Below are 11,914 nucleotides of genomic sequence, written 5' to 3' on the forward strand. Positions count from 1 at the left end.
AGTTGGTGAGTACCTTTAAATGTTCTATAAAATGTACCATTAAATAACAGAATATAACAGTATAACCCAAAGTAGCACTATTGCAGTGGCTGCTTAATGTCAAAATGCACGTACTGGACTGCCATGTGATAGCACATGCCCATAATTACATGTGTTATTAAAACCTATCCATTTTCTCCCACAGCCTTTGGCTTTGCCCTACAGCCAGTGAGGAACACAGCCAGGTAAAAACCTGTTTACACATGTGTACATAGAGATCATATTCTAGTTTATTTTAAAACATATGTTCAAACATTAATTGGCTGCCACAAAACACCCCATCTTCTTATCAGCAATAAAGCAGTCTGTAATCAGCTTTCCACAACCCAACAGGATAGAATAGATTTATTGACATAACTGTGGCATTTTAAGACATTCATGAAAATATGGGTTCTTTATGAAAGTAAAAGCCTGCCTTGGTTTAATTAGTCTAAGTTATGGAAATGATTTTTCTCCAAATGGAAAATACAATATTTCTGTACTGTCACTGGGACTTAAGTTGTCTGAAAGTCCAATATAAACTTTCTTTAAAATCCTGGTAAAGCCTTTGAAGGTTATTTTTGTCCCCATTTGGCAGCTTAATAATAATTGGGGAAAAAATGTAAAAAAAAAATGCTGAAGATAATATTTTAGTTATTTTGAATCTGCTGAACAGAAATCTCAATGGGTTAGAAGCTGATGGAATGCTTGGCTGAGTAAGTGCAGCCTCAAGTACAGCAAAGTTTGAAATCAACTAGGACAATGCAGACTGTTTAATTGTCATAAAATTGGTTATGTTACTCAGCAAGTTGAGTAAAATCTATGAAAAGAGTTAATTCTTTCCATACATCTTCTATCCCAGTTGGGATGCTCAGAAATTCTATTTCTTTCAATGTGAATTAAAGTTACTTCCATTTCCATAAAACAGTATTTATTGTTTAAAAAGAGCCTTTTATAGAAGTAAATACAAAATAACTGTAAAATGATGGTGACAAATGTGTTTGGACAGAAAATGATATTTTTACATGAGTTTCACTCAACTTAACAGTATCTCTTAAAGTGATGCATCAATTAGCACATGCTTCATCCAGGAATATATGATATTTCTTCAGTTTGGATACCAACAAGAAGTCCATAAAGACAGAACATCCAGAAAAAGCAACGGATCACAAACATCTGCAAGGTAAGATAGCTGACTTCATTCACTGTTGTGTAATACAGTATGTTAAGCTATACTGAGTAGATTATTTCTTGTATGAGATTTTAGGTGAAGATGAAGTTGTTTAATATGCATTTAACATTTCTTACCTCTGTTTTTTTTGTACATAATGTACTGGGAATATGCTCATATACTCGGAAGTATATGAACCTGAAAATTTCATTTCATATTACAACACTTAGTTAAGTTTTAATCGTCACTGAATTTTATAGTATGCCTCAGTAAGTTGCTCCAGCTTTTTGCATTCTAGCATCTGCAGTCTCTTATGCTTCCATGTTGATATGACACGGAAGCTGGTGGATATAGAAGTCTTTATTCAGCAAAACAAGCAGGCATCAGACTGGAGGCACTGTTAGAAGAAAAGGCTCCCTGAGCCAATATGACATGACATTTTTATATACTAAAGATCACAGGTAATGGCAGGACAATTCTATAGTTACAATGTATCCTTCGATGTATATATGTAATCCTTTGAATTACATGTAATTTTCAAACACCTAGATCTTCGCACCATCACTCCAGACACCCAAAATGAATGTTAATCTCACCCTGCATTCATGCATATGCAGACATCTCAGGTCAATGGAGTTTTTCCTGATTTGCAATCAACCCCAATCTACAACTCCAGGAACACCATTGTTCTTAAAAATTCAAAGTGCATTTATTATCAAGGAATGTATAAATTATACAACTTTGAGATTTGTGTGCTTACAGGCAACTGCAAAGCAAGGAACTGAAAACAACCCAATTTTAAAACTAGACTAACCTCCCCCCCCCCCACAGTGCCCACAAGGAAAGAAGAAAAACACAAAACAAGTCATATAAACAGTAGAAGCGAGCAACAACAGCAGCATTCCAAAGAAATTAAGTCCTTAGATCCAAATCTCCAGAGTAGGCCCAAAGCCTCGGTATTCAGTTCTTCATATCAGCAGGGCAAATTGCTGCAAGGTTTACAAACACAAAGCACAGCAGCCAGATGCAGTCTCACACCCTTAGCGTCAAGGAGAAGAAGCCCCCAGACTATCTGGGGTGGTGTTTAAATTGTCCAAACCTCGCACTAAGATCTCCCCAGTTCTGGCAAATCCTTCCGGGCCATGCTTTCACTGCGGAAGGAGTCGATTTTGACCTCTTCAAATTGGCTCAGCGCCCACAGCTATCTAACCTCACCCAGCTCTTGACACCCTGCATTTCCAGTCTATGTGAGCCAGCATTTAAGTTGTCCAAACAGCAGATTTACTTTGCTTTAAGAACTGGGCCTTGCCTCGGTGAATCATTCCAAGTCTTGAACATGCTGCCTAGCGATTCGCTCCTGAGCTACATTTTAACTCAATCAACAATCCACATTCAGATCTGAAGACTGGTTGCTGTTGAAATTAATATTTGCTATATTCCATAACTCCAAAAGATGCCCTACAACAGCCAGCCATGTGCTATCCCTTGATGGATACAGTAACATATTTCACTCCTATCCCCTTGAAGCAACAATGGAGCAAATGGGTTATGCAATTGTTCTAATAGGTGGAAAACAACCCTCAAAGCAGTTGGCATTGGAATGAATCATTCCTATGAGCCACATATTCCCGTTCTCCCTTTACAGTTTTAGTTTTGTTACTGAGGTAAAACATGGAATCAAACTCCCTATGATCCAGGTGTATAAATGTATTGAAAATTCACCTTCCGAATGTTCTCCAGAGCACACCCAACAACCTGACTGGTTAGTAAGTGACCCATATTCATAACTAGCAAAAAAAAAGTATTAGCAGCATTAGTGTCATGGGATATATCTGCTTTAAAGCAGAAAATAGATGTCCAGATTACCCAAAATGTATAAGGCATATTGGTTACTAAGGATGGCAAATAGCAAAGATGAAGAGTTTAATCCATCAGTCCTTATCATCAGGGTTCTTCTGGCCATGTGTTCCCTGGCTTAATGTGTGAGGTGTGTACCCACATTGGCTTTTCGTGGACCTTTAAAGCAGTTATTGTGGTCAGCCACACTTGGTATACCCTTCCAGACAAGTTGGCCCCTGCGTACAATGTTCCTTCAGTCAACATCTCCTTGATAGATCATGAAACCATTTATTTCACTTTTATATGTTTTATGTTTGTTTTTCATCTTGGATGTGATTCTGGAACTGCTGGAGCCTGCGATTTGCTGCTTGGAGATCATCTGGGTGCTCCAGCACTCTGCAATCTCCGAGAGAATTCCAGGCGGCAGAGGCAGTGTGCATGAGGTTTGCAGCAAGAAGGATGAGGGACGGGGCACAAGCCATTGCAACAAGGGAGACTGAAGCATTGAGATGAGCATAGACAGTGCGCACCAGCTGCTTGTCTTTTGATAGCACTGCCTTGAAGAGGGAAATGTCTGCTGTTGTGCCCAGAGAGTATTGCCCAGATTTCTGCATTTTGGATGTAGACTTGGACTACAGACTTTTTTTAGTCTTATAGTTTATTCTGTGTTTTTCGACCAGTCTTTTTTTATTGTACGGAGGAGGAGATTTGGGAGTTGACGTGCCTCTTCCGTTTTGTTCGGGTTTTTTTTGTGCGGGAGACGGGGCTTTTTGGGGGTTGATGATTGTGCTGTTTTTCTTTTGTTTTTGGTTTCACGGCCACCCAGAGAAAAAGAATTTCAGGTCGTATACTTTGATAATAAATGAACTTTTGAACCTTTGAATAGACCTTCACTGCAGGGCTCCAGAGAGCTCTTTTGTCGGTAGGCTCTTGCCAGTACCCAATCTCCCAGCTGGTAGGTCTGACACTGCAGTCAGCATGATCTTCTGGGCTTCAAATGCCTGTTGGTGGGAACCTTTAAGATTTTATGTTAGTGCTATACAATACTGCAACATGCTGTCACTCATAATATGATGATGTTGATTTGTTTAATTAAAAAGGGAGGGGTAAGTGGCAAGCACATGGGATGTCCCGAAACTGTCTCATGCGGAGTTAGGCCTGTTATGCAGCTTGGAGTGCAGCGCATTGTCATGAGGCCAGTGGAAGTGCCTCTGGCAATTTTAGCACAGTCTGGTTGCACAATTTAGCTGACCTGCATTTCAGGGCTTCAGTCTGTCTTTCAGCTTCCCTGTAAGATTGAGAGTGCACAGCAGAGAATGTAGCTGTGATACCTAAGCTGTTATAAGTCCCGACCACTAAAATATTTCTCTAATTTTTATTCTGTATCAGATTGGAAGGAAAAGCGGGCAAAGCAAAATTGTATGGGGGCTTACATCAGGTGGCTTTTTGCAATGGACAGATTTTAACTCGTACAAATTCTTAAGGACAGTTCAGAAATGGATTATTTAGTGTAAACAATATAGTCTTTAGTGCTGGTGGCAGTGGAGGTGGAAACTGTTATCAAAGCTGCCTTGGCCTGAGAACATCTTTGAGCTCAGTGACCAGGCTGTTCACAAACAAAAATATATCCCTCACAGACATCAATCGTCATGTTTGCTCCCTCACTGTCCACAGTCCCATTTCCATGTTGGTTGGATCAAAGAACTGTAAAACCCGTACATTTAGAATAGTACTATCTAACAAAAACAAAAATTACGTGTCATAAGTGCGTCACATGAGCCATATGTATATAAAGCAGGTAATATAAAACACGAGAATTACAGTGAAATTTTGATCTGGTCATCATCAAATGATTAGCCAGATTTTGCTCACTAGTGAATTTCGTTAAATATAAAACAAAGCTATAAGTTAAAACAACTTTCAAATTTATAGGCTAGTTATCGCAGTACCTTTAAAACAATGTACAATCTTGCCCAGAGGCTATCGTGGAGCAGCCCAGGAAGTCTCACAGAAGTATTGTCCCCATTCCCCTTAACAGCTTTAATCCCTTGATGCTGTAATTGCTTTTGGCAACATTGTAAAACACTGACAATTTTACTTTAATGCTCTCATCTCACCCAAGTAACAGTATATGTTTTCCTTTAACCTGCAGTACTGTGCACAATTTTGGGGCACATGTATATGGTGTCTAAGACATTTGCACAGTATTGTAGTAATTTTATGTATTGCACTATGCTGTTGCTGCAAAAAAAAAGTTTATGGTATATGTGGGCAATAATTCTGATACGAGTCTCTTGTGGAGTGAGAGTGGGAGGGGTCAAGGAGAGAGGAATCATGGTTGGGAAAAGGGGAAGGGAACATGAAGCAACAAAGACATTCTGAATTGATCAATAAACCAATTGTTTGGAATTAAATGACCTTGTCTGGTGTCACAAGGCTGTACCCTGTGTCTCCTTTGTCACCTGTTCTACATCCCTCCTGCAGTGCACCACCCTCACCATTCCCAACATCCTTTGCTCCCGCCAGACTTACAACTCACTCTCTGCTCCATGTTGACAAATACAGTACTGCTTAAAAGTTTTCGGCTCTCTAGCTATATAGATATAATATACACACATACACCTAATATGTTTGCATAGTACTGTAGGTTGCAACTTATTTACACTAACATTTATTAAGATGTGTGTTCCCACTTGTAGAGTTAATCTGGATACTATTAAAAACATTTACACACACTTTCTACATACCCATTAATATCATTGTCTCCTGGCTGACTCTGTTTTTTATGTCAATCTACAAGGCAAGGGAAACATTTTCCTAGAGCTCCTACTGGATTAGTTTGAGGTAAATTTAAAATCAATGTTTTGCTCATACCCTCGGCACCGCTCCACCTCCTGTCTCCCATAGTGCTGTCTATTGCAGGGCGTTGGCTGACGCTGGCTTCAGCAAGTGCTCAAGGGGCGTCACGGTGTGGGCTTTATTGAAACCATACCTAGTGAAGGCAGAGGTCCAGGAAGACACCTAGTTCATCCTCAGACTCTGATACTAATTGTTTTTTTTCAAACACAGATAGATACTGTTTTTCTTTCTTTCTGTGTTTTTACCTCATGTGGGACTCCAACCAGAACCACAGCAACATCTTGTACCTTAACTGCTCCACACAGGAGAAAATTTGAGTACCTGCAGCAGACTCAGTCCCTTGTTTAAATATGAGCAGCCTAGGATTTAGGACTGATCAGCTACCAGGGCTGAATTCCTTTTTCCTGTATAACAAAGCGAAGGGTTAGCCAACTCGGTGGAACCATCAAGTAACTGTCATTGCAGGTAATAAAATAAAGTAACTAAAATAACTGGGCTCAGCACTCATGACTGAGGTATTCCTTTAACTTTACATGTGCACAGACAGAACAACATGGGCCCCTGTCGCCCACACTGTTCTGAAGTCAGAACAGAAAACTGGTATTTTTATACAGAATTGGCTTATCAGTTACAGTGGCATGCAAAAGTTTGGGCACCCCGGTCATTGTGAATAGTTAAGTGAGTAGAAGATGAACTGATCTCCAGAAGTCATAAAGTTAAAGATGAAACATTTTCAACATTTTAAGCAAGATTAGTGTATTATTTTTGTTTTCTACAAGTTTAGAGTGAAAAAAAGGAAAGGAGCACCATGCAAGAGTTTGGATGCCCTGAGAGATTTGAGCTCTCGGATAACTTTTACCAAGGTCTCAGACCTTAATTAGCTTGTTAGGGCTATGGCTTGTTCACAGTCATCATTAGGAAAGGCCAGGTGATGCAAATTTCAAAGCTTTATCAATACCCTGGCTCCTCAAACCTTGTCCCAACAATCAGCAGCCATGGGCTCCTCTAAGCAGCTGCCTAGCACTCTGAAAATTAAAATAAAGATGCCCACAAAGCAGGAGAAAGCTATAAGAAGATAGCAAAGCATTTTCAGGTGGCTGTTTCCTTGGTTCATAATGTAATTAAGAAATGGCAGTTAACAGGAATGGTGGAGGTCAAGCTGAGGTCTTGACCAAGAAAAATATTAACCATATAACTATTACAGCACGGAAACAGGCCATCTTGGCCCTTCTAGTTCATGCCAAACGCTTACTCTCACCTACTCCCACCGACCTGCACTCACCCATAACCCTCCATTCCTTTCCTGTCCATATACCTATCCATTTTTTTTAAATGACAATATCGAACCTGCCTCTACCACTTCTACTGGAAGCTCATTCCACACAGCTACCACTCTCCGAGTAAAGAAGTTCCACCTCGTGTTACCCCTAAACTTTTGCCCCTTAACTCTCAACTCATGTCCTCTTGTTTGAATCTCCCCTACTTTCAATGGAAAAAGCCTATCCACGTCAACTCTATCTATCTCCCTCATAATTTTAAATAGCTCTATCAAGTCCCCCCCTCAACCTTCTACGCTCCAAAGAATAAAGACCTAACTTGTTCAACCTTTCTCTGTAACTTAGGTAACATTCTAGTAAATCTCCTCTGTACTCTCTCTATTTTGTTGACATCTTTCCTATAATTCATTGACCAGAACTGTACACAATACTCCAAATTTGGCCTCACCAATGCCTTGTACAATTTTAACATTACATCCCAACTCCTATACTCAATGCTCTGATTTATAAAGGCCAACATACCAAAAGCTTTCTTCACCACCCTATCCATATGAGAATCCACCTTCAGGGAACTATGCACCATTATTCCTAGATCACTCTGTTCTACTGCATTCTTCAATGCCCTACCATTTACCATGTTTGCCCTATTTTGATTAGTCCTACCAAAATGTAGCACTTATCAGCATTAAACTCCACCTACCATCTTTCAGCCCACTCTTCTAACTGGCCTAAATCTCTCTGCAAGCTTCGAAAACCTACTTCATTATCCACAACACCTCTTATCTTAGTGTCATCTGCATACTTACTAATCCAATTTACCACATCATCATCCAGATCATTAATAAATATGACAAACAACATTGGACCAAGTACAGATCCCTGAGGCACACCACTAGTCACCAGCCTCCAACCTGACAAACAGTTATCCACCACTACTCTCTGGCATCTCCCATCCAGCCACTGTTGAATCCATTTTACTACTTAAATATTAATACCTAATGATTGAACCTTCCTAACTAACCTTCCATGCGGAACCTTGTCAAAGTCCTTACTGGTCCATATAGACAACATCCACTGCTTTAACCTCGTCAACTTTCCTAGTAACCTCTTCAAAAAATTCAATAAGATTTGTCAAACATGACCTTCAACGCACAAATCCATGTGTTGACTGTTCTTAATCAGACCCTGTCTATCCAAATAATTATATGGTGGTGGCATCCGTCAGTCTCGAGAGACCATGGATCTGCGCCTGGAGTTTCCAGGGCGCAGGCCTGGGTAGGGTTGTATGGGAGACCGGCAGTTGCCCAAGCTGCAGGCCTTCCCCTCTCCACGCCACCGATGTTGTCCAAGGAAAGGGCACTAGGACCCATGCAGCTTGGCACCAGTGACGTCGCAGAGCAATGTGTTGTTAAGTGCCTTGCTCAAGGACACAAACACGCTGCCTCAGTTGAGGCTCGAACCAGTGACTTTCAGGTTACTAGTCTGATGCCTTGCCCACTAGGCCACGCACCAACACATCCAAATAATTATCTCTACCATCTCTAAGAATACTTTCCATTAATTTACCCACCACTGACATCAAACTTACAGGCCAATAATTGCTAGATTTACTCTTAAAACCCTTTTTAAACAATGGAACCACATGAGCAATATGCCAATCCTCCAGCACCATCCCCGTTTCTAATGACATTTGAAATATTTCAGTCAGAGCCCCTGCTATATGTACATTAGAAACATAGAAACATAGAAAATAGGTGCAGGAGTAGGCCATTTGGCCCTTCGAGCCTGCACCGCCATTCAGTATGATCATGGCTGATCATCCAACTCAGAACCCTGTACCTGCTTTCTCTCCATACCCCCTGATCCCTTTAGCCACAAGGGCCATATCTAACTTCCTCTTAAGTATAGCCAGTGAACCGGCCTCAACTGTTTCCTGAGGCAGAGAATTCCACAGATTCACCACTCTCTGTGTGAAGACGTTTTTCCTCATCTCGGTCCTAAAAAGCTTCCCCTTTATCCTTAAACTTCCCTCAAGGTCCTAGGGAATATCCTGTCAGGACCCAGAGACTTAACCACTTTTATATTTTTTTAAAGTGCCAGTACTTCCTCTTCTTTAATCATCATAGTTTCCATAACTACCCTACTTGTTTCCCTTACCTTGCACAATTCAATGTCCTTCTCCTTAGTGAATACTGAAGAAAAGAAATCGTTCAAAATCTCCCCCATCTCTTTTGGCTCCACAGTTAGCTATCCACTCTGATCCTCTAAGGGACCAATTTTATCTCTCACTATCCTTTTGCTATTAATATAACTGTAGAAACCCTTTGGATTTATTTTCACCTTACTTGCCAAAGCAACCTCATATCTTCTTGTAGCTTTTCTAATTTCTTTCTTAAGATTCTTTTTACATTCTTTATATTCCTCGAGCACCTCATTTACTCCATGCTGCCTATATTTATTGTGGATCTCTCTCTTTTTCCAAACCAAGTTTCCAATATCTCTTGAAAACCATGGCTCTCTCAAACTTTTAACCTTTCCTTTCAACCTAACAGGAACATAAAGATTCTGTACCCTCAAAATTTCACCTTTAAATGACCTCCATTTCTCTATTACATCCTTCCCATAAAACAAATTGTCCCAATCCACTCCTTCTAAATCCTTTCTCATCTCCTCAAAGTTAGCCTTTCTCCAATCAAAAATCTCAACCCTGGGTCCCGACCTATCCTTCTCCATAATTATATTGAAACTAATGGCGTTGTGATCACTGGACCCGAAAATGCTTCCCAACACATACCTCTGTCACCTGACCTATCTCATTCCCTAACAGGAGATCCAACACTGCCCCTTCTCTAGTTGGTATCTCTATGTATTGCTGCAAAAAATTATCCTTGCACACATTTTACGAACTCCAAACCATCCAGCCCTTTTACAGTATGGGCTTCCATATTCCATCCAGGAATATTTAGTTGCCAATCACACCCCTCCTGCAACTATGTTTCACTAATAGCTACAACATCATATTTCCAGGTATCAATCCATGCTCTAAGCTCTTCCATCTTTCTTACAATGCTTCTAGATTTAAAATAAATGCATTTAAGAAATTCTCCACCTCTTTCTCTCTGTTTATCCGTAACGGTGCAAACAACTTTACTATCTTCTTTTTCTTCCTTCTCCCCTACATCTTCAGTCTGAGTGCTCCCCTTCTCTATCACCTGCCTATCCTCCCTCACACACTGTCTACAAGCTTTCTCTATTTGTGAACTAAACTTCTCTCTCCTAGTTCTTCAATTTGATTCCCACCCCCCCAACCATTCTAGTTTCAAGTCTCCCCAGTAGCCTTAGCAAATCTCCCCGCCAGGATATTGGTCCCCCTAGAATTCAAGTGCAGCCCGTCATTTTTGTAAAAGAGGTCCCAATGATCCAGAAACTTGAATCCCTGCCCCTTGCTCCAATCCCTCAGCCACGCATTTATCCTCCACCTCATTCCATTCCTACTCTCACTGTTGCGTGGCACAGGCAGTAATCCTAAGATTACTACCTTTGCGGTCCTTCTTTTCCACTCCCTTCCTAACTCCCTATATTCTCCTTTCAGGACCTCTTCCCTTTTTCTACCTATGTCATTGGTACCTATATGTACCATGACCTCTGGCTTCTCACCCTCCCACTTCCAGATATCTTGGACGCGATCAGAAACATCCCGGACCCTGGCACCTGGCACCCTGACTACCATCCGGGTCTCCTGACTGTGTCCGCAGAATCGCTTATCTGACCCTCCTTATCTATCGAGTCCCCAGTACCACTGCCTTCCTCTTCCTTTCCCTGCCCTCCTGAGCTCTGTGCCAGAGGCACGGCCACTGTTGCTTCCCCCAGGTAGGCTGTCCCGCCCCCCCCCCCCCCCCCCACAACAGTACTCAAACAGGAGTACTTATTGTCAAGGGGTACAACCACTGGGGTACTCTCTAATACCTTACTGTTCCCCTTCCCTATCCTAACCGTGACCCAATGTCTGCCTCCCGTGGCTCTGGTGTGACCAACTGCCTGTAACTCCTCTCTATCAACTCCTCACTCTCCCTGACCAGACGAAGGTCATTGAGCTGCAGCTCCAGTTCCCTAACACGGTCCCTTAGGAGACTCCAGGACCTCCCACATCTGACAGGAAGAACAACAAGCTGCCCTCACACTCATAATTCCCCCTTTCCTCAAATAACAGGAAAAATTGAAAACTAAACCTACCTTGCCTCGCCTGTTTCTGCCTAAGCCCGTTGAGCCAAAGCCCTTAAGCCTTCACTCTGTTTCCGACTCACTCTGCTGTCCGCAAACGACGCACCCCGCTGTATAAGACTGTGTTCCTTTTAAATCTTCTGCGCTTCACTGTCCAACATCACACCAAGAGAACTGCTCGTAGGAGTGCTAGAAAGGCAAATCAAAACCCCTGTTTGACTGCAAAAGACCTTCAGAAAGATTTAGCTGACTCTGGAGTGGTGGTGCACTGTTCTACTGTGCAGCGACACCTGCACAAATATAACCTCCATGGAAGAGTCACCAGAAGAAAGCCTTTCCTGCATCCTCACCACAAAGTTCAGCATCAGAAGTTTGCAAAGTCTAAACAAGCCTGATGCATTTTGGAAACAAGTCCTGTAGACTGATGAAGTTATCAATAGAACTTTTTGGCCGCAATGAGTAAAGGTATGTTTGGAGAAAAAAGGGTGCAGAATTTCATGAAAAGAACATCTTCTCCAACTGTTAAGCA

General features: G+C 41.5%; 1 protein-coding gene across 7 annotated transcripts in view; it reads left to right on the forward strand.

Moving 5' to 3' along the window:
- gpatch2 (G patch domain containing 2) overlaps positions 1 to 11,914 on the forward strand; it is a 282,543-nt gene that overhangs the window by 193,699 nt on the left and 76,930 nt on the right. For all 7 annotated transcript variants that reach the window (XM_073050815.1, XM_073050812.1, XM_073050810.1 and 4 more), the window contains 2 exons: positions 185 to 224; positions 1,131 to 1,201. In XM_073050815.1, coding sequence (XP_072906916.1) covers positions 185 to 224; positions 1,131 to 1,201 — 111 coding nt within the window. The remainder of the gene's footprint in view (positions 1 to 184; positions 225 to 1,130; positions 1,202 to 11,914) is intronic.

Source organism: Hemitrygon akajei, chromosome 7, assembly GCF_048418815.1.
Source record: "Hemitrygon akajei chromosome 7, sHemAka1.3, whole genome shotgun sequence".
NCBI lineage: Eukaryota > Metazoa > Chordata > Chondrichthyes > Myliobatiformes > Dasyatidae > Hemitrygon > Hemitrygon akajei.